This window comes from Felis catus, chromosome C1 (assembly GCF_018350175.1).
Source record: "Felis catus isolate Fca126 chromosome C1, F.catus_Fca126_mat1.0, whole genome shotgun sequence".
In the NCBI taxonomy this organism is placed as follows: Eukaryota; Metazoa; Chordata; class Mammalia; order Carnivora; family Felidae; genus Felis; species Felis catus.
Window position 1 is genome coordinate 79,492,065 of NC_058375.1, and position 23,546 is coordinate 79,515,610.

Sequence of the window (23,546 nt, forward strand, 5' to 3'; positions counted from 1 at the left end):
TAAAATAGAAAAAAACTAAAATCCAATCAAATCATATGTTTAGGCCTATGCCATTTCTGTGGAAAACAAACACACATGCCTGAAATTATGTACACATATCTGTTTGCAGAGTAAATGTTAACAGTGGTGATCATCAGGAAACTAGACTTTGTGTGATTTTAGTTTTTTTCTTTTAATCTGTATAACTTTTCTAAATTGAGCAAATATTACTTGTGAAAAAGTCAAGGTAAAATTAAAAATGTTTATTCTAAAGCCCACTTTAGTAACAATAGAAGAAATATATACATTGTGTGTGTGTGTGTGTATGTATACGTGTATACATATATAATGTATAATAAAATAAAAATAACCTAGGCTCTGCTACTCCAGAAAGTACATTTTCATCTGTAGTCCACTCTCCTTGAACTTGACTTTCCCAGTTCTGATGGAGCTGAGGCCAGGGGAGAATTCCAAAATCAACACCAGCTGGGAGAACTCTATAGCCAGTGGGGGAGGCATGGCCCGTGGCAGGAGCCTGCCATCCCTCTGCCCAAGGTGATTTTTACAAGCTTCCTGCCTGGGCAAAGGTCATCCCAAGCCTGTGCTTCCCACCCTTTAAATAAATCCCCACCCAGGTTATCTTCAGACTTTTTCTATGAGCAAGCACTTAAAGGGTAAGGTAGAGTGAGGCCCAACCTGATGTCCCCCTTCCAAATTTTCAGAAGCCAGAACAACACCCACCCTGTCTGGGCACTTACCACGCAGTCCATGCTCAGCATGTGCTGGGCGATGACCTTGGGGTCATTGTTGGTGAACAGTTCTTTTGCCCGCTTCAGCATTGCTGTTTCCAGGGGCTTGTTCTCAGGGGGAAGGAGCTTTGACTCGAAGTCATTGGGTCTGAATGAGGAGGCAGTCTCCAGTCGGGGCGGCACAAACTCTACCTCGTCCTCCTGCCCCTGGTCCTTCTGGGTGGCTGGTGCCTCCCAAGGCCCAGCCCCAACATCATCGTCAAGGGTCAAGTAGTTGATGCCAGAGTTCCGGGGCCCTGGCGCCCCATTCTGCTTGGCCGTCAGCAGCTCCACGTAGCTGTCCTGGGCATAGAGGGGAGGCCTTGTTCCCCTGTCACAGCCTGCAGCAAAGCCTGGGTTCAGTTCACAGTAGTTGGCCTCAGAGTTGAGCCAGGTAGATGGAGACGGGGGAGCCTTGAGGACAGGTGCCTTGCAGGGCTTGGGGGGTGGTTTGGGGCACAGCTGGCTGTCTGAGCCCCTTAGAGCCTCCCCTGCCCTCGCGTCCGAGGAGACCCTCCGAACCACCGCCGGGCTCAGGGTGGGCTCACTGCCCGTCCTGAAAACGGGTGAGTTTGGGCAGGGGCTTGTGTCCACGCCTGGGGATTGAGGGGGCAACTTACAGCCTGTGAAAGGTAAGAGAGGGTCAGGAAAAGCTCAGCTGTACAGAGAACACAAAACAAAACTAGAGTGACAACTCCCCAGCCCTCAATGCATGCCTTCGGGTTTCGATTTTTTACTTCCCAAAGACAACTCAGTATGACTGTCCCGCTCCCAATCTAGGGCAATCTAAAGCATCTCAAGGGCCAGCGGGCCACACCCTGCTTCTGAGGGGATTCTACGAACAGCTGGGCTGCAGTGTCATTTTATGGTCAGAGAAGGTTAGTCCAGTCAGAACAGGACAATACGTGGAGCTGGAGGGCAGTGAGTAATCTAGTCTCGCCCTCAGAAACAGAAGTCTTTAGTCACATAGCATAAGGGCCTGAGTCACTCTCACAGCCAGTGGGATCTAGCCAGCTTCAAGAGAGAGCTGAAGACACCCCAGGAAGGTAGGACAAGATGCTGAGATAACCCACATAGAAGTGGTTCACCAAGGGGCATTAGGAAAATCACCTTGTGGTCCCAAGGAAGGTCAGTTACGAAAATAGTGAACAATAATCCATGGTCTACTGATATAGTTGCTTATGAGGTTTCCCCATATCCCACACCTCCTCGCTCCTCTGGCTGAGAAAGAACGGAGAGGAGAAGGGGTCTTGTCTGGATGGCTGCTCCTCCAGGAACCCCAGCACTGACCCAGCCCCAGAGATCCTGTCTCTGCCCAGGGAGGGCACTGAGACAGCAAGCTCATTTGTCATGAAGGCTATCAGTTAGCGGATGGGCGTGGGTCAGAAAACTTGGGTTCAAATGCTGGCTTAACCACTTGCCAGACGGATAACTCTGGGTATGCCTCAGTTTCCTCGGCAACTAAAAGAGGATAAGCATTCCTGCCTTGAAGGGTTGTTATGAGGCTTAAGAGCTAGCACACACGAAGTGTCCAGCTCGCTGATCCGCATCTGGATATAGTTCTACAAATCCCTTACCCTCCAGCCTAGAGGCACAGAGCCTTGTGTTGTCCCCAAATCAGGTGACTGGATGGAGCAGGGAAACAGCCTGAAGGAGATCAGGCTAACACTGTCACCCTCCTCCCAGAAAATTCCCAAAGACCTACCAATTGGCAGGTAACTTTCCGACTGGTGGGCTTTGAGGGATAAGGCTCTTCTGTCCTGCATGTGATCCAGGCAGGCTGGCTGGCTACCGCTCTTCTCCTTATTTCTGAAGCAAAAGATCAGTGGAACAGAAACGTGTCATTAAATCATAAAACCTTCAGGCAGCGTCATGGAAAGTTTTTAAGAGAAATGACTGCTTAGAAGGCGAATGGTACTGCACATCCTAACAGTAAAGGAATGTCTGTTGGAGGGGAAATGACTGCCGGGGGCGGTTAACACAGGATTGTGCCCTGGGCTCCATCCCCACGTCCTCAGGGCCAATCCGGTTAGTTCCCGGGCTGCTGCCTCGGAGCCCTTCCATCTGGTGGAGCAGAGCAGGGTCAAGATTTCACGATAGTCTCAGGAAAAACTGATGAACTGGAATGTGTACTTTTAACAGAGCTTAAAATTACTTACAGACCCAGGAGGAGTGACTTGTTCAACTAAAATGCATTTTCCACCATCCCTCGTGGTGTCGGGAAGGGAGCCGTGGGGCTGTCTGCATGTCAGCACAGATCCCCATGTCCCCCAGATAACCCACCGGATCACCCTGGGGTACTGTCACTCTCATCCTGGAAGGACCAGGGCCCCGCGGCCGACCTTATGCTGACCTGGGGAAGGGCCGAGCGGCGCACCAAGCTGGCGCTGGGAGGCACCAAGCACAGCCACGCGGGGAAAAGGCGACTGTCACTTTCCACACAATTTGCTAGCACTCCTCTGCTCCCTTGCCTAGTCAGACTGGGAATTTCTCTAGCACCAAAAAAGCAGAATCTCTCCTTTGCTAGGAGAGACTGCACTGCACCAGCCAAGTTGTAATGAACTTTCATCGGCCCTCCCACAAGCTTATGTTACAGAAATCGCAATGTTCTTTCCTACCTTTGCAAGCACCAAAGGAAAAAGCAAACAAACCAAAAACCCCCCAAACTCCCAGCAACAGAGAAATTCCAGCAACCCCTCAGAGATAAGGCTGGTCAGAGGGCAAATTCCAAAAGGCAGTGGCTTCAGCCGGGCGGTATTTATGCAGTGATCTTCAGAGCAGCCAGACTCCACTGGCCCAGAACGCCCACCTGGGACGCTCCCAACCTGGCTGAGCTCGCACACTGCCAGCCAGCCAACCAGCGGGCCTGACGTCAGGGAAGGTGCGGTGCGGGCGGGCAAGGGAGGGTAAGGGAGGGCCCCGTGCAGGGTGCTTCCTTATTGAACCCACCCCACCCCCACCCGTGGACGCTTCTGCTGCAAGAAGTGACAGGGCTTAGGGAGCTGTGCTTTCAATGGGCAATTGGAAAAGTGGCTCTGGGGGCGCCTGAAAAGTGGCTTGGTTAGGCGTCCTATTCTTGATATCCACTCAGGTCTTGATCTCCGCCCAGTGTTGGACTCTGTGTGGAGTGTGGAGCCTGTTTGGGATTCTCTCTCTTCCTCTCTTTCTCTCTCCCCCAAATAAACAAACTTAAAAACAAGGAAGAAAGACAGAAAAGTGGCTCTGTTAGACCTGCCTCATTGACTAAGAGACCTTCTCAGTCTTTCTTTCATTTATCTTAAGAAATAAATTTGTATTTTGGGGCGCCTGGGTGGCTCAGTTGGTTGGGCCTCTCAGTCTTGATTTTGGCTCAGGTCACAATCCCAGGGTTGTGGGATCCAGCCCCAGGCTCCGAGCTTGAGTGTGGAGCCTGCTTGAGATTCTCTCGCGCGCTCTGCCCCTCTCCCGTGCTTGCTCTCTCTCAGGAAAAAAAAAAAAGTAATAATAATAATAAATTTAAACTAATTAATTAATTAATATTTTAAATCCAGTCACTGAGGGTAGACCAGGAGGCAGGCCTTCTTCCCCAGCACCACACTGGGTAGGGGTTCCGTGCCTTGCCAAAAACTCCCTGGCTCTGTTCATGGCATTAACTCTCTGTTAGTTGAGCAGCCAACCCTCACAATCACAAAAGAAACGGAGCAAAAGGTGCCCCTTTAATATTTTAAGGGATCTCAAGTCCATTCTTATTACTAAGAAGAATTTCTCTATGTCACTTCTTGCCTCCCTCCCTGCAGAGTCCCACATTCCACTGCCCTCCAGAAAATCATATTTATTATGATTACTAACACCTACGTGGCACTTATTTTTCTTTAATGTTTATTTTTGAGAGAGTGTGAGCAGGGACGGGCCGGGGGCGGGGGGACAGAGGATCTGAAGCAGGCTCCGCGCTGGCAGCATGGAGCCCGACGTGGGGCTCACAAACCGTGAGATCGTGACCTGAGCTGACCTGACACTCAACCAACTGAGCCACCCAGGCACCCCCTAGGTAGCACTCTCTATGTATCGGCATCGTTCTAAGCACTTTGCAAGTCTTAAATCATTTAACCCTCACAAGCCCCATCATTCCAGGTAGGGAAAGCGAGGCCTGGAGAAGTTACATAGCTTGATCAGTGGCGGACCAGCATTTGTGCCCAGGCAGGCAGGGTCCACAGCCAGACACTGACTAACATCTACCAGAGCTTCCTAGGAGCACACGACCTGGTATGTATTACTCAGTTCTGAGCTTGGCTTCTGAATTTCTGCAGTCTGCAAACTACAGTTTATGACATTTCTTCCTGTCCAGAAAGAAAACCAATGAGTGGAATAAAACATGTGGGTTTAAGTGTGTAAGTTTAGATGCCAGGCAGCTGGAGAAGGGAAGCTGGGTAACCAAGCGGCTAGGGCTAGACTTCACCCTACCGGGCCTGCCTTTTCCCTGCTCTCCTTCTCTGGAGCAGTCAGACAGCAGGCACGAGCACCCAGCTCCATGAGAAACAGGTCCTCTGTCAGCACGTGCCACTGGCATTGGAGGGCAGGGGGCCCCAGCTGGGCATCCAGTTCTCTGGACTCTTCTCTCCCCCTGTGCCCAGGTTCGGGCCACAGCCCCCAGACTCTCGATGTCTCCAGCTCTCTCAGGTCTCAGCTTTTCTCATCCACCTTCAGACTGAGCTCTCCCCCCAAACCCCCAAAATGTTGTTGGACACTTGGCACTCAACAAGCCTATGGTCGTATCTCAGATGCGGCAACTGGTTTTTCCTCCGCGGTCCACCCCTTCTCTGGGCCCTCCTGTGGTCTCCAACGTGCCATTCTCCAACACACATACCAGAGTCCCAGGAAGCCGAGGTCCCAGGCTCTCCCCCTACTTCCCCTGCACAACCTGACCCTCCATGGCTCACTAACTGGTCTTCCTGCTCCAAACTCTCTCCTGCCTCTCTGGCACATCGCTGCCCTGTTCTATTCTCGGGACACCCTGTTCACCATGTCGAGTCTTTGAGGCTCCCTCAAACCTCTTAGCCTTGTTCTAAGGCCTCTGTGATTGGGCTGTGGTCACCTCCCTGAGCCGGCCCCTACCAGCCCCTTACACGGCCCTTTGCTTGAGCCCCACCGATCTGCCTACCCCAAGGAACTCTTGTCCTTTCCTATCACTACACGCCTGCTCCTGCTGAGCCCCCACCTGGACCGCCCTCCCCTTCGCAGCGTCTATCCGAACTTTCCCTAGCCTTCAGACCAGCCAGAATCCTCCTTCCTTCCCAAATCTCTCCTGGCCAACCCTCCCCCTCTTCCTCAGCAACTGCCTCATTTAATTTTGGCTCCAAGTCAGTTGGGAACTAATCACGCACTGCCCCATGACAGCTTTTCCAATTACACTTGGCATTCTTAGTAACATCCTTTATTGTTCTTCCCTTCCCGCGTGAGCTCCTCATCTGGCTGACTAAGCCCAGGCGCGTCCAGAGTGTCCCTCGCGGTCCCAGCACCACCCCCATGAGGCCGTGACCCACCTGAGGAGGTTTCCCCTGGTCGAGCTCTGCTCCCGGGCCTGGAGGCCGCCCATGGTGAGGCTCAGCCTCTTGCCCACGTCGGACCTGCCCTCGGCCAGGCTGCCCTCCCGGGCCCGGCCTGGGGAGGCGCCGTAGCGCTCCTCCAGGCACCGCAGGGGCACCGTCCTGTTGATGGGCTGGAAGATGATGGCTCCGCTCTGCTGGGAGATGGGCCGGCGGTTGCCCACGTAGCAGCGCACCAGGCCAGGGATGGAGTCGAAGCTCTCCGTCTCAAACTGGTACTGCACGCGGCTGTAGGCCTCACTGAGCCGCAGGACCGTCCGGTGGATCTTGAAGTGCTGAGCGAGGTTCTTCCACTGACAGGTCAGGACAAAGTTTCCGGGGCTGGACAGAGAGTCACGAACCAGGAAGTCGCCATCTCGCTGCACGAGGTTTTCTGACACCTTTGGGACAAAATGGTGAGGGGTAGAAAAGGCAAGCGCACATTCATTCCTTCTAAGAGCTGCACCGCTCTCCACTTCTTTGGGCCAGCGGCGGACCACGGTATTGTGTCTCTTCTTGCTCAGTTGGCTCTTTATTTTTCCAACGTCAAATTCTTAGAAGACCCATTCATTCGCTTAAGAACTACGTGCTGCCCACCTACTGTGTGCCAGGTACTACTGTAGGCACAGGGCTTACAGCAGTGAGTGAAGCAGAGTAGAGTCTCCACTGTCACGGAGCTCCTGTATCTAGTGGAGAGCTGCTACTTTGGTGAAGATAAACAAGCAGCAGGTATGGTATGTCCGATGTTGTAAAGTTAAGGAAAAAGTCAATCGGGAAGGGAGATAAGAAGTGCCTGGGAAGGGATGAGGGCCGTTCGTTGCAACAGGGTGATCAGGAGGGTGTCATGAGAAGATGACATTTAGGCAGACCCGAAGCAAGTAAAGTGACAGAATAAAACAAAGCAGAAAATTCATGTCTAGGGAGTCTGATCCCTCCCCACCCCCAGCAAGGGGAGGAGGGAGTTTGGTCCACATCTAGGAGCCTGGTGGATGGGGAGGAGAGGTCCACACGTTGGTGGAGGCCAGGCGCTGTGGAATCAGAGACCTGAGTGTGGTTCTGGGCACAGCACTCGCTGGAGAGCCTGTAGCAAAGTCAGGTCAGTGTCTCACGTCACAAAGTTATAGGGAGAATTATATATTTGCATACACAATATATGCAAAACACCAGTACAGTGCCGAGAACACAGTAGGTGCTTAAATATTATTATTAACTATGAGGATGCTGATCTCTACTGTGTTGCCAAAGGAAAATCTCTACTGTGTTGCAGATGTTCCTGTGGCCAGACTGCCTGGCTGTGCATTCTGGCTCTACTGAGTGACTTTGAACCAGGTACATAATCTCTTTGTGGCTCAGTTACATCACCTGTGGGACAGGGATAGTATCACCTACACAGTAGCTATGAAGATTTAAAGGAGTAGAGTGTCAGCTACAACTACCTTATTGTCACAGTGTTCAGTTATACAACCTGAAATGATGTATGACTGAAAATTTACACTCACTGTAAGTGGTAAACAAATTTTGTGATCACAAAAAAGAGAAGGACGGTGGTGACAGTCATCAGTTTTATAAACTTTGACATTTTTTCCAGGATATCCTAACATTGGAACAGTTAGAATAGCACACTACCGTGGTTACTTTAAAATTCCATCTTGGCCTTAAAAATGCGTTTTCACACAGAAATTGCACTTCTTGGAATGGGGCCTGAGGAAATAATTACAGTGATAAACATAGTCGTTATCTTACAGGGTGTTGGTGAGGGTGCCCACTAAATAGCAGAGCACCATACGATGGACACACATACAGTGTAGAATGGTTTTAAAACGATTTTATAACAGCAGAAAACTCCCAGGATATGTCATTAAATGAAGACAGTGGGCTGCAAAAGTATATGCAGTATGATCTCACACTTGCAAAGCCTCGTAGGAGGCTTTATATCAAAATGTTCACAGTGGTTACCTCCAGGTTGGAGAATTATGGGTGAGAGCTTTTAATTTTCTTCGTTTTACTCCCTGCATTTTCTACAATCAATTTTAAACTAAAAACAAAAAGTTAGAATAAGGATTATTTCTTTGAGAGTGCTGAGGCATCTGCTACATGAAAAAAAATTATCACCATGTGATGCCCTCCACACACGCCCCCCCCCCCCCCACCGCCCCTTTCCTGTCATGTTGTCCTGGGTAAATGACTGGCCAGATCAGCTTCCAATAAAAACCCAAGAGAAATTCTACACCTTAATTCTGGACTTATATTTTTTCAATTTCTAAACTGTTTAGCAAAAACCCCACATTATTCACAGCTATCACCCAAATGATAGTCACACAGAGAACATCCTAGGCCAGGACGCTGTGGTCACCGGTATAATTCCTCTACCTGCCATCTCCAGGACAGGGGTCCAGGTAGGGGAGGGCTGGAGGGTAAATAGTTGCTGGCCCCACTAGGGTACTGGTGGCCCTGCTGCTCTGTGCCACTTGCCCTGATGATACTCTCTCTTCACCTGAAATTAACGTACTGTCTTAAAAGAGAAGCAGGTTCAAAGGGGATGAGGCAGCCGGCAGCTGGCCATGAGCTCAATTATCTGAACCACAGGCTGGCCCCTCACCTCTCGGGGTCATCACCCTGCCGCCACTGCCTCCTGCCCGCTCCGGGTCTGTGGACCACAGGAGCACCTGCCTTTCCTCCATCCCCTTCCCGGGCAGGTGGAGATGTACTGTGGGTTCCTGACCTCAGTTCTTCCCGGCGATCTCCTGGGAGACAGGCCCAAGTTCGGTTTCTGTGGGCTAGGGTGTTCTATCTGTTTGGCTAAACTGGGGCCGACTCTGACATGGCGTTGGAGGGTAAGCCGGCAGGGTTCTCAGCGTGCTGGTGTTTGAGAACGGCGGGGCGCGCCCTGGCAGGAAGAGAGCGGGTACCTGGCGGGGGATGCGTCCATGGTACCAGGCGTGGCTGCGCAGGTCTTCGCCGCTCAGCAGCAGCTCCTCCTCCAGCTCCTTCTTCAGCCTCTCAGGGGTCCTGTCCATGACGTGCCTCTCCTTGGAGAACTGCAACACAGGGGCAGCGGTGACCTCCCACCCTGCCCAGGTCGGCCAGGCCAGCCAGCTGGAGAGGCCCTCCCGCCCGCACTTGGCCGCTTGGCTAACCAACCCAGGATATGCCAAAAGCCCTGTTCAGGTAGGGGAGCCTGGATAATGATTACAATTAGCTGTGACCTTTCACTTCTCCAGCTGCAAGAATGTAGCGAAATTTTCACCTACACACCGGGCCTGTGATGGGAGAGGGGGCCAAGATGTTCCTTTTATCAGTCGGGTCAGGTAGCAAAGACAAGGGGAGCTGGGCATTGGGCACCAGAGAGACATGTGCGGGGAAGGAGGCACAAACGAGCCCTGAGAGCTTCCTCGTTGTGCTTGGGAACCATCCTCCCACGGAGCTGGGAAGGACAGCAGTCCTCAACTGGCTCACAGCTCTGAGCCCGCAGGACACTGCTGCCCAAAGCGCAGTCCCCAGGCTGAGAGGGGCGGCCCTGAATTCTTTGCTACTGGCAAACTTCAATTCAGGAACTGAGTTAGCCTTTAGAAACTTTTAGAGCAATCGGACAGAAGAATTTTATGTCTCTCAAATCTAATAACGGAAGTCTGACTTTGGGTTGTTGTATGTCTTTTTCATTTCATTTTTCTAATATTTCATTTTTATGACAGGCTGGAAATTGAAACCTAAAAAAAACTGGTCCCTCGCCTCGGATAGTTTGAGAATCACTGATCTAGGTCACTGCGCAGTGGCCAGGACAGGAAGTCTGGGTGGGCAACACTGCCTCCAGGTCTAATTTAGAGTCCACGCCTACTTTCAACACGTGAACTGAACTTGGACACCTGCCCAGTTCCCAGCAAAACCCGGCTCAGGGATCACTGACTGAAGGTCATGGGAGCAGGAAAACCATGTCCCTTATGTTCTCCCAAGTTCCCCAGCTTGGCCTCAAAAGGATCACCCAATTATCTTCATCACGCTGCTCTGCACCTTAGCAAAGGAAGAGGCTCCAAATCCTTCTCCATCCAAGAAAAAGGAAACAGACTTGGGATTTTACACCCGGATTCTTATCCTCAAGTCTCTGTGAGCACGTTGGCCTAGGACGGCCCTGGCTGCAGGATGCAGGGCCGCTCTCAAAGTGGGGCTCTGGTTTACTAATTGTTTCCTTCTCCCACTCTCCTCCTCACAGCGCAGACACCTGCATCAAAGAGATGCCAACGCTGGCTGACCTAGATGCCCGCAGGCATTAGCAGTGATGTTTGCCATCGATCATTAATTATGTACGGGTACATGTGAAGACAGCTCACTGGAAGGACTTGAGTACAGAACGCAGATTGTCAACCAGGCCACATTTACTGGTAGTTTATTGTCTGTCTTGCTTCCCAGTAGATTTCAAGTTTCATGAGAGCAGAAACCCATGTGCCTTCTTCCCTACTGCCCTCCAGCAATGCCTGAACATATGAGGCACTCCACGTTCACCGAATGAGCAAATACCCCAAGGTGAGGCCTGTCTGGGCCTTTTCTTAGTTATGGAGCTTTTCCTCTTCAAATTATTTGAAGCTCCCTATCAGCTGAGCATGTGGCCACACAACTAAAGGATGTCATTCCTCAACTTCCCTCTCTTAATGTAGGCATGTGGCCACATGACCACATTCTGACCAAGGGAAGGTACAATGCCACTTAGTGGGACTTCGAAACTGGAGAGGCAGCACCGTCTGGGACCTGAGGAGGGAGCCACGTCCTTCAAATGGGGGAGCAGAAGCCCCAGTGGGGCCAACACAACAGTCCCAGATTGCCCACCCCCAGGTCTTCCTTGTGATCTTCTGTCTCGTTTAAGCCTGTTAGTTTGGTTGCTCCTGTCACTGGTAGCTGAACTAAAATCCTAACCGATACTGTGACCCTAGCTTCTCTTGAGCCCCCCCGACAGTCTGTTTACATCTAACCTAAATCCTTGTGCTGTGCCTGGGCCCACTTCTTCTTGGCCTGAGCTCTGAAAACGCGGTCACCAGTAGCCATACCCTCTGTGTCACCCTCCGCTGAAACTGCACTCACCCAGATCCAATAAGCTGTTCCCATATTTCTCTTTACATTCTCCTTCCTTCCTGATGTCCAATACCCAGGCCACTTCCCGTTACCCCCTCTCTCCTTAGCATCGTTCATAAACAGCAAGATTTCTTAGCATTTTATAAACAAATCCTTCGCTCCAGATTTTGAGATAATCCTGCTTTACATTTGTTACCAAAAATATAAACTCTGCTATCTTGTTACTTCTAGTCTAATTCCTTAGAGGAAAACCACAGTTGTGGTTCTTCCCCCTGCTGTGGACTGTGGAGATGGGGCATGACAGGGCATTACAGGCAAGTACTGAGGGAGGAGAGGAAAGGAGGCCAGTAAGACTGACCCTCCCTGGAGACGGAACACCAGACTTCAAACACTATGCCCTTAAGCTCTTGCATAATTTGTGAAAAGTTAGGAGTTTACACAATTGACTGGATTCATGGTTTGGGGGTGGGGAGAGGGTGGGAGATAAGGAGGGTAGGAGAGGGAGGGATGGAGGGAGACAGATCCAGAGCTAGCAAAAAATCTCAAGGGGTCTTCATCTCAAGCCAGTGACAGCTGTTTCTACTACATTACAAAGAGCCAGGTTGGCTTCTGGGAGCTTCTGCCTCAGCAGATGCTGTGGGCACCATGTCTCAAACGGCTAGCTGAACAAGGCAATTCAAAAGTCACCCCCATATCCCCATCCTCATGATTATTTGCAGGGGGGGGGGTGAATGCCTTCTAGAAATTTCACAACTCTTTTTAGTCACACAGATTACTGCAAATTTTATTATTTTTCCTAAGGGCCTATATTTTATGAGACTTGCCCTTACCAGCTATGATTGTGCCACTATATAGGAGTACTGTTATACTCATGGTTGGTGAGAGGTGACCATCTAGGAAAATCTGGCAAAATGTATCCATTTGTATATTTGAGAACACCGTGACTGATATTTGTGCTCCTTGGGGACCAAGAATGGTATTCTTCAGGGCGCCTGGGTGGCTTAGTTGGTTGAGCGTCCGACTCTTGGTTTCAGCTCAGGTCATGATCTCATAGTTTGTGAGATGGAGCCCCACATCGGGCTGTGCACTGACAGCTCAGAGCCTGCTTGGGATTCTCCCTCCCTCTCTCTCTGCTCCTCCCTGGCTCATGAGCACTCTCTTTCTCAAAAATAAATAGGCTTTAAAAAGAAAGAAAGAAAGAAAGAAAGAAAGAAAGAAAGAAAGAAAGAAAGAAAGAAAGAAAGAAAGAAAGAAAGAAAGAAAGAAGAGAGAGAGAGAGAGAGAGAGAGAGAGAGAGAGAGAGGAAGGAAGGAAGGAAGGAAGGAAGGAAGGAAGGAAGGAAGGAAGGAAGGAAGGAAAGAAAGAAAGAAAGAAAGAAAGAAAGAAAGAAAGAAAGAAAGAAAGAAAGAAAGAAAAAAGAATGACATTGGTGCTTCACAGGAAAGGTCACCAACCATGGGAGTGGGACATTTGGCAGAATTCTGTCAATTTGCCCCAAACAACCAGAACGTGTACCAACAGTGTACCCTTCCACTTAACTGCTGCCATCTGGAGGAAAGATGAGGTTCTGCCCTGAAATGCAGCCATTTCAGTTAAGTTTCTGGGTCTTTGGGGCCACAAAATAAACTCTAGCAATTTAGGGTAACACAGGAGTACCTCTGCCCTTGGCAATGGTTTTACCCCATCGGTGTGGCCACCCCTTTGAAGTTCTGACTGATTCCACCAGTGACCCAAGGATCCTCCTGGCCTGCCTTAGATTACATTCTGAGCAAAGTCCAAAAGAGATAAGTTCCTGCTCACACACAGTCACATGCATTGCTATCTCACGCACGGCCCAGCATTATGCATCATAGAGGGGCCGGAAGAACAAGTACAGGTCCCAGTAATCCAGTGGTTTCCAATCTTGGGAAAGTACAGCCAAGCACATCATACTAATCTGTCCCAGTTCCTACAGCCTTTTCTCCCAGTTTATACTTTCCAGCTCTTTCACATTCGTTTCTGCAGACGTCTTCTGAATTCAGTGTGCCTCAAAGACTGGCTGGACCCAAGTCATTCTCAAGTTTTCTGTTAGCATGGGATAGCGGGCATCTGTGACAGAGGGCATCATGACACCCCAGAGCAAGTACAATATATCTGGGCTCTCTCAGACAGTTTCCACTGAATGGAAATGCAGCACTCACTGGCCCTTTGGACTTTATGTTCTTCCACCACCAGCAAGAAAACCCCTGAACGATCAGTATCTCACAAAGATGCTATAAAAGTTATAAACAACCACATCATAGTAACACGACTTTTTCTCCATGCTCAGACTCTCTAGCTATTCGCCCCTGAATGTGAACTTCATTCCTAGAAGGCAGGTCTGATTTTTTGTTTCCAGAGCTTCTTATCTTAAGGAAAGGAGGTGGCAGAGGCTTGGCCCTGACTCGAGTTTTTCTGCTCCAGCGGGGGCTCCGGATCCCTCCATCCTGAGCTCCACCCTACACAGTAGCTGGGGTGTACCCTCCAGAGAAAGAGACGCTCCCGGGTTTGGTTCAAGAACATTCTGCCCTTGAGCTTTGCCAGGTTCATTCGAGCCACCACGTCCACCCACGGCCGCCACAAGAGAAAGACGCAGGCAGGTCCCATGTCTCCTGTTCTGAGGCTTGCCTGAATTGCACCCACCAGAAATTTGAAGGGTTCTTTTGGGGGACTCAGGGTATAAGAAAAGGTGCTATGTACACAAACTAAGTAGTAATTTGAGCAGTAAAGAAAGGGAGGGAAGCTTAGTAACTACTATATCATGGTTTCCCACTCACATGGCTCCACTTCTAAAATTTCGTGTTCTCTCAGCCATTAGTTCTGGGGTCTGGGGTGAGGCGGGTAAACTGGTAACTCTGGCAAATGCAGGGGGTGGAGGAGGCCCACGCTTGTCCACCCAAATTCAAGTTTAGTTAGAAAATTCCTAAGTTACCATAATTGTTGCTTTTCAGGGGAATCTGAGTCTAGCTACATCTTCCTTACTGCCAGCATTTTAATAACCCTGATGTCAACAGATGTTACAGCACAGTGTTTAAGCATAGCCGGCCTTCGCCCTCCATCTACAGGCCACTGGCCGCTGACCGGCTGTGTGGCTTTGCTTAAATAACTTTACTGCTCTGCAGAAGCCTCAGGCTCCCGGTCTGCAGAGATGGGGCTAACAGTTTGTGATGGGGTGTTAGTAAGGATGAAAGGGATCCATATCCGTAAAGCACTTAGAACATAACCCAGGACACAGCACTGTTACCTGTTATGACAGACATATGAGAATGCTACTCATCTGGTTATATAAAAGGGACAGTTCACATCAGAGGTGTTTTCGGTCTGGTGCATGGATGTGTAGGGGTTGGGGGTTTGGGAGGGAAGCAGTGAAGGAAAACAGCCGGCTGCCTGCATGAATGTCCACGGGCTGCCTCGCACAGCCCGCCTGCCCCAGCACCTCTGGTCCGGTTACAACGCCAGAACCAGTCCCAGCTTGCTGCGGCCGGCTCCAAAAATCATGCCTATCACTCTGAATCTGGAATGAACATCTCTGCAGCCCCACACAGCCCCGGCAAGTCTGTTCTTGACAGGCTGGAATAGCCAGAGCCCGGATGGTTGGAAAACATATTCTGGACGTGCTGAGCCAGTTCCACAGACGTGCTGGGAACCTTGATTAACACGGAAACCCAAATTTCAACAGTTTTCCCAGAAAGAAAAAGCTGTTCCAGCCCAGGAGGAAAGGAGCCCAGGGTCTCTTCTCCCAAGGGCTGCCTGACATTAGAGCCTGCATTTCAAATCAGGCACAACAATAGGACCCTGCCTCTTCGGAGGAGGTCTGTGTTCTTAAGCTTGGGGACGAGGGAGGGTGTGCATGCAGTAAATTGTGGGAAAACCCCAGAGAAGGCACGACACTTATTTGTATGTAGGAGACAGTGGAGAGGATTAGAAAAAGATGTCATCTGCATTATAATTAATATTTATTTTACTCTGTCCCTCTCTCTAAGAAAACCTTCCCAGTTCCCACAGAATTTTAAATTGTGCAAATCACCAGGAAAGATCCTGTCCCTAGTCCCAGGGGCTAAAGGTAGAAAGGGAAAGACTGGAAAAGCACCATTTCATGGCCATTAGCAATCGTGACCAAGCAATCTGCCAAAGTAATTGCCAGCGGGGGATGACACCCTGGTCCCTACCCTTAGGAGGGCACAGTCTCTTGGACGACCACACACAGAGAAACGGTTTAAACTCATCCCTGAGCTCTGGAGAAGCACTGCCTGGATCTTATCCCTGCCTTCCTGCTCTGGAGCCTGGCTGAGTTACTCTGCCTCGCTGTCCTTAGGTTTTCCCCTGTCAAAATGAGAAAAGTCACTGAAGCCCCATGCTGTGGGAGGGGCCGGGGGGGGGGTGGGTAGGATGAGAGCATGGGGGGGGGGATCAGGATCGGACCCTGAAGATAAAACCTGAGAAGAGGAAGGATATTTGGGGCATTTGAGCTAAGAGCAGCTGGGTTTGGTCAGATGGAGGTTCTGGTTGAGGAGGTCTGAAGCAGGCAGAGGTTTTACACACACACACACACACACACACACACACACACTCCATCTTTTCTCCAAGCATGTGGTTCAGACCCCACCTTCCTGGGCATCATGGCTGACTGGCTGACCCAGCTAGAGTTAGTCCCAGGATTTTTCTAAGTGGAACTGAATGAAGAAGACTGACTGAATGAAGACGTCATGAGGCTAGAAGCATAGTGGTGCTACACCTCATGCTGACCCACCATGTGGAGCCAATTGGGTGGAGAATGAAATGAGTGTGCAAGGAGAAGAGGATCAGGAGATGGAAGGTGGGTCCCAGTGGTGCACACATCCCTAAGCCCCAGCTGACTCCATTAACCAGCAAAATCCCCTTGTGACCTAAGCTAGCTTGCCCTGGACTCTTGTCACATGTGCCAAAGGAGTCCTGATCCAGGAGGGCAGGATTGGATCGAGGGGAGTAGGACACTGGAGGCTGAGGGACTAAACCTTCACACTCTAGATGGAGAGAGTGCCACTGAAAATCTCTGGCTAGGAAGGCAACAGGTTTAAAAAAAAAAAAAAAGATGCTTTTAGACAGAGTAATCCTGGTGCAGTAGGCAGAATGGCCAGGCCGGGGCTGGGGGCACAAGGCCAGTTCTGAGACTTGTGAAGTGTGCAGATGACGGACAAATCTCTATCGCAAGCCCGTATGGTGGGTGCCAAGGCAGGGAAACTGACCAGAATCCATTCTAGAACTTGGATGTCAGTATGAATAAATGGAATTCATCTCTGCAAAGCTTGTTTCTCTCCCCCTTTCCTAGTCACTGGCACCTCCTCTGTCCTCATCACCCAAACTCACCCTCACCCGAACCCTCAACACTGGCTTCTATCAGTCAAGAAATTCCTGATTCTATCCCTTACCGACACCCACTCTGATTCCGACTGAGATTGCTCTGTTCTGTTCTCCCAGAACTTCTGCAATGGCCTCATAACAATCTCCCTACCCTCATCTCTGGTCATACACTCTGCACTTACATGCCGCAGACTATCCCACACTCCTGGCTTGGAGACCTGAGTCAAGGGGTGCCCTAGCAAGGGCTGACATGAGATCCAGAGTGTTTCTTAGCACCCCCACAAAAAACTTGATGGGCTCCGATGCCTGGTTTTTACTCTCCCAGGGCTCAGACCTGGTTCATGAGGGACACGGACCCTTTCATGCCCTATCCTCCCAGAGCCCTCAGCTTTGAATGCCTTTCTTTTAACCCCAGTGAAGTGAACCACCACCTTTGCCATATACGGACACCGCATACCGGGATCCAGGTCTGAATTTGCTAGAAGGCCCAGTTCACAAGGGCTATGGATGGATGCCTATGTGAGGACCCCTTGTGGATATCTGCAAAATAACTAGTAGAGGCTTGACGGTGGGGGAGACGGGCCAGGGCACTGCCGTTTTGCAGTGGGGGTCTGTGAATCAGCAGCGACATACCTGCAGAGGTTCTAACGACGCAGGGGCTGGAGCCCAGGCTGGGCAATGGGGAGAAGAGGGAGGGGAGTTGGATGAGGCAGGGAGGGGAGTTGGATGAGGCAGGCAGGGGCCTTGAAGGCCAAACTAAGCCAATCCGTTTTTATCTAAGCGGGGCAGGGAATCCACTAATGAATGCTGGGCAATGAGGCAGTACGGTCCGCGGGACACAAGCTCTTTGAGGACAGAGGCCACGCCATATTTCCCTTTGGCTCCCAGAGCCTAGCCTCGTGCCTGGCACACAGCGGGTTCGCCGTAAACACTTATTGACTGGAGCCAAGCTTGCCTTCTTACCCTCTGTGTGGCAGCTTCCTGCCACTGGGTGGGGAGAAAAAGAACATTTGGAGGTTGCTCAAGATCAGGGAATCTTGGCCATCTTTCTAGACTTCGCTTAACTTGTTTCTGTATGCACCAAGCGAGTAAGAGTTCTCACTTCACAGGACGACCTGATCTAAGGCACATAGAGTGCCCAGCACCAGCACCGTGCCTGGCACACAGCGGGCATTTGCTGGAAACAATGTAGAATCTGAACACCCTTTCAAAGAGGACTCTTGGCCGCAAAAATAGTAAGTTACTTCACTAAAGAGTTAAAAAAAAAAAGAATTATAAAATCCATCAGAAGGTTTTAGAGGTACCTGGCCTTTGAGAATTTAGTTCTAATGGAACAAAAAAGCTAGGAGTTGGAACAACCAATTTCTATTCGTGCACAGGTTATTCTTTATCTCAGTTCTAAGTTGATAGTTTGGGGGTTTTGAATAGTGTTGAATGGTTCCATCTGTGCATGTGACACTGACCACCCATGAGAAGGCACTTTCCCTGGTGGCAAGCACTTTGCAGGCCTGTATTAGCAAGTGCTCCTGGCTAGCTCCAGCTGGCTCAGCTGTCCACAGTACACGGGACAGAGTGACAGTGTGAGTGTGCAAGAAATTGTCACGTGCACAAGGCTGAGAAGTCCTGGTACAGAGATTATGTGTCCTTCAGGGCCTTGGATGTTTAGTCAAGGATGTTTTTTGTTGAATTTTTAAAACTGAGCTGATTTTCTAGCCATTCATTCTATGAGCAAGGCTGGCAATTAACTTGCTTGAAATAAAAAAAAAGGGAAGGGGGGCATCTGGGTGGCTCAGTCGGTTAAGGGTATGACTCTGGATTTCGGCTCAGGTCATGATCTCACGATTTGTGAGATCGAGTCCCAGGTCATTCTCTGTGCTGACAGTGTGGAGCCTGCTTGGGATTCTCTCTCTCCCTCTCTCTCTGCCCCTCCCCTCTGCTCACACATGTGTGCACTCTCTCTCTCTCTCTCAAAATAAATAAACTGAAAAAAGAAGAAGAAAAAGAAAAAGGAAGAAGGGAATCTGTGCATGAAAAGAAGGGAAGGGGGAGAGAAAATGAAGAGAGAGGAATGGAGGGAGCAAGCTTCTGGGCTATTCTATCCCAGTCAGGAGTATCAGGCCACAGCACCCAGAATGCTACCAGTTCTCAAAAGCTTCCTTTCTTCTGCCCTGGATGGATTATTCAGTTGAGGGAGAGGTCAACAACAGTCCAGGCCTCTGATCAAGTGGCACCAAACCACTGCTCAGGTCACAGTTTTCTAGAAATCTCATCCAGATGATCACAACCAAAATTGTAAGTGCGACTGACGTTGTAGAGCATCATACCAAATTGGTCTATTTTCTGAGCGAAGACCGTGTCCTCCTGCGAGCTGGTGGGAAACCCCTCAGGAACGTGCCTTGAACAGCCACCAGGTGACCCAGGCTGGGACCATGCAGGAGTCCAAAACGACAGACCCTCATCTCGAACCCAGCCTGTGCTGCCTCGGAACCCGCATCATTGCAATCCCTAACAAAACCTGAACGTACAAGGACAAAGAGCTCCCACTCGGAAAAAAACATACACCGGATAACCATTGCGCAGAGCCTTCTGAAGCCTTTCTAAGTCTGCTACAGGACCACCTTGCAAGTAAATCTGCCTAACAATGAGATTCTTTGAAGATGTCAGAAACTCTGCCCCTTCAAGTCCCTGCCCTGGGTTGAACTGCAAGCAGTGGACTAGTTTATAACCAAATTCCAAAGTATATCAAGGGCTTGTAGAGATCCAGTTGGTATTTTTACCATTGAACACCTGCATAAATTGATCATGAACCCACAGGATGAATAAATCCCAATCACTTCTGCCACTCTTAACTCTGCCCACAGGCCGAAAAATGAAAATCCAGTTCTCCCCAAGCTTTAAGCCCAGCAACATTTTGCAGGCTCCCTCAGATGTTCTCATCTGAGGTACAAGGGCAGGAGAGAAGGTAGCGTTTGAAGATAGTTAACCTTCAAGCCTCCATGTGAAACAATTTGTATACTGGCTTCTCTGCCACCTTTTATTGTCACTCACTGGCCTTATGGCTTGCCTAAAAATGTGTTATTATTACTCCAAAGGTAAATGAAGAAGGGCTTCAATTTACGGATGCAACTTTTCCTACTGGGCGCCAGGCTAGACAAATACAACTTCCGTGCTAATAACTGTGATTAAAGCCAAAAGCTTTAGTTATTAAATAAACCATTAACTTTGTAAATAAAAGTCCCAAGAGGGAAAAAACATGTCAAATTAAAATTTTGAATATCCTATTGGGTAGATAAAAGCCAATGGTGGCACGGGCAATTGGGCATTTCGGCCTGGTCCCCCCTGCAGGTGGACACACAAGTGGCCTGGCCGTGGGCTCCAGTACACAAACAGCACAGTGGCATTACATCTAAGCGGGTGCCCTTCTTACGTGGCAGAGAAAATTTCCATACTGATTGCAACGGATGCCTGGTGGATGGCAATCAAGTATCCCGAGGAAAGGTGCCTTATTCGAATTCATACCTAGGTGCTCTCTGGCTAGAAGGGAGAGACCCTGAGCACCTTTTAAGTGTCGGGCTGTTGACAGTGGGGACCTCTGGTCTCACTTGGGTCCTGTGCCTCTGAGCCTGCTCCTTTCAATCCTCACATTAAAGCTCAGTGCAGCAGGCTCTGTAGGCAGTTCTGTCCACACACACTACACCCTCTCGGCTAAAGTGCTGCACAAACAGCCAGGAGGTTACTTTTAAATCAAGTCTGATAGCCACTGGAACACGGGGCCTCCGATTACCTCACCTTCTTGGCCAAAGTTCTGCAGGAACAATCAGGAGGTCAGTTGGAAATCAAGAGCTTGATAGTCACTGGAACACCGTGCCACCGATTAAACCCGAAGGCCTACTGAGCGCCCACTGTGCCACTCGGCGTCCTGGACTAGGTCTGACGGGAGACGCAGACGCGAGAAAGAACAGCTCCATGGCCTGACAGGGGTTACGGCCGCTTCGAGGGGACAAGACATCTTTAGAGAACGTACAGCAAACAGCCACAAGCAGTTTTGCCGAAGGTCTCGGAGTTCTCTATCCTATCTGCAGTCAGCGAGGGCTTCTGGCCCCTTCTGAGAAAGGAATCGGTAGCAAAGATACCTCATAAAATTTCAGTGAGTTTTAGCATTCTGAAACACTTCAATTAATTTGATGTTAATTTTAAGTACCTTGATGACATACTTTCTCCTTTCCAAATCCTGGAAAGAATCTCATCTTCAGAAAAGATTCTGCAGATGGGTTTTGATGCCATTTTACCATTTTATAATTAAACCTGCATAATTTATCACACTCAACACCAGATTCTTACTCCAGTGCCATTAAAAACAGATTTGCAATTTGCTATTAAATTAAGATGCTTCATTTTCCTACTACCTGTGATTTTTCTTTTCACAGACAAATGATGATACGAGGGCCATCAGACCCCAGCACAGACAGGAAACTGACATCAAAATCCCCAAGAGCTCAAATCCAAGAGATTTCATTTTATTCATTATCAAACCTTATCAAGTATTACAAAAAGAGGCTCATAAACCATAAATAGGAAAAATGAAGAGAACATCTGTGGAACTCCTTGTTTATCAAGGTTCTGAGAAGTTTCCAATAACATTTGGCTTTCCATGTGTGTGAATGAAAAAGACTAGTTTAATTTTACATTATGCACACTGGAGTCTTACCACAGCACACGCCCTAGGCGTAGCAGTAACTTGATCCCCCCAGGCTTACCTAATTGCATCAGGATTATTCTGATCGGTGTGCACAGCTCCCCCACATGTTCAATCCCTGTTACCTTTTATCACCCATCATTCTCTAGGCAAGGTCTCTACGCCTTTCCATCTCGCAGGATCATGAAGTTACTGCTTTTGATGCCTAGCTTTATTTTGATGGAACACCAAGGGACTGAAAATTATTTTTCACAGGAGACCGATCAGTCTAAAAACTGCAGGAGGAATTGGAAGTTGGACCGAATGCAGCACACCCAACACCAACCCTCGCGGCTGCTCCCCTTCACAATAGTTACCTACACATGCGAGAAACTGCTCAACATGCTCATTACACTGTAAGAGCTCCTTTCCCAGCTACCTGCCTTGGTGGCTTTGCCCATCACGTTTCTACCCTCTTGACAAAGCATTATTTACCCATGGACTCACTCAGTGCTTAGCTCCAAGGGGGTCTCATCTTTCCCTGGGAAAAGATAAACTGAAACACAAATGAGATTTTCAACAAGCCATTTGTAGCCATTTGTTAGCCTCTTGCCCTGAAAGCTCTGGGGGTACCTTCCCCTCTAGATCTAATTTAGATGATGACTTCCTAGAGCAGCCTGCAGAGGGGCAACATCCAAATCATCCCCACGAGGCAGCCCTGTTTTCTGATTCCTCCCAACGAGAAATCAGATTGCCACACTTAGGATGAAGGCTGAAAGTCCTTGCTTGCACTTAACCATTTAGTGGGTCAGTGGAATAAAAGGCTTCAAATGAAAAGTTGAGTACTAGGCGACCTATGCCACCCCCTCTGTAAACTGCTTTGCTCCCGTGAACCATGTCCTCAACTTCCGATACCACTTCTCTCTCTCACTAGGTTGGCACACAGGCTAAATGAGATAATGCAAGTGAAATATTAATCACTGGGTCTGGCAGCGATATTTCATTCCATGAGAGCAGGGCTTTGTTAACATCTATGGGGAAAGGATAAACAGAGACTAACCCTGGCTAACAGGGCAGACCCCAAGATGAGGGTTTGAAGACCAGCTGACCAAAGTTCAGAATGTGAGGAGCTCCAAACCGGAAATCTCTCCCACTGGTCATTCAACCTTCTTAATTCATCTTAACCCAAATTACGAGTGATCTGGTGGAAAATAGCTGTTCACCAAAATAGATGCCCTATTTGCTCTTCAATAAGATTATCAGAAAATCAGGGCGCCTGGGTCGGTTAAGCATCCGACTTGATTTTGGCTCAGGTCATGATCTCACGGTTTGTGGGTTTGAGCCCCACGTGAGGCTCCATGCTGACAGAGTAGAGTCTGCTTAGGATCCTCTCTCTCTCTCCCTCTCTCTCTGCTCCTCCCCTGCTCACAAGCATGTTCTCTCTCAAAAATAAATAAATAAACTTGAAGAATATCAGAAAATCAAAACCAATTTAATTCAAATATAGTTGACCCTCAAACAGCACAGGTTAGAACTGTGTAGGTCCACTTATATGCAGATTTTGGGGGGCAAATACCATACAGTACTGTAAATGTATTTTCTCTTATGTTTTTTTTTAATAACATTTTTTCTCTAGCTTACTTTATTGTAAGGACACACTGTATAATACATATAACATATAAAATATGCGTTAATTGGCTGTTTACATTAGGCTCCCAGTCAACAGTAGGCTGTCAGCAGTTAATTTATGTGGACTTTATGCAGGGGATTGTTCAGGGTCAACTGTACCATCCTTCTATTTTGTTGTTTTTAGAGAGGGAGAAAGAGCACGTGGGAGAGAGCACATGAGTAAGGGGGAGTAGGGAGAGGGAGAGGGAGAGGGAGAGAGAGAGAGAGAGAGAGAGAGAGAGAGAGAGAGAGAGAGAATATGAGAGAATATCTTAACCAGGCTCCACACTCAGCGCACAGCCTGACTTGGGGCTTGATCCCATGACCCTAGGATCATGACCTGGGCCAAAATCAAGAGTCGGACATTCAACCGACTGAGCCACCCAGGGGCCCCTGTACCATCCTTTTCTTAATTCATCTTGAATGAATGAGACAATGAATGAATAAACAAAATGC

General features: G+C 49.2%; 1 protein-coding gene across 6 annotated transcripts in view; it reads right to left on the minus strand.

Moving 5' to 3' along the window:
- BCAR3 (BCAR3 adaptor protein, NSP family member) overlaps window positions 1–23,546 on the minus strand; it is a 138,774-nt gene that overhangs the window by 23,404 nt on the left and 91,824 nt on the right. For 4 of the 6 annotated variants that reach the window (XM_045036216.1, XM_023258916.2, XM_011284867.3 and 1 more), the window contains 4 exons: window positions 9,238–9,366; window positions 6,287–6,729; window positions 2,473–2,576; window positions 738–1,390 (listed from right to left, as the gene is read on the minus strand). In XM_045036216.1, the coding sequence (XP_044892151.1) occupies window positions 738–1,390; window positions 2,473–2,576; window positions 6,287–6,729; window positions 9,238–9,366 (1,329 nt within the window). Of the gene's footprint in view, window positions 1–737; window positions 1,391–2,472; window positions 2,577–3,385; window positions 3,686–6,286; window positions 6,730–9,237; window positions 9,367–23,546 lie in introns of those variants that run through there. The other 2 variants (XM_023258917.2, XM_019837461.2) reach the window with 2 other exon arrangements.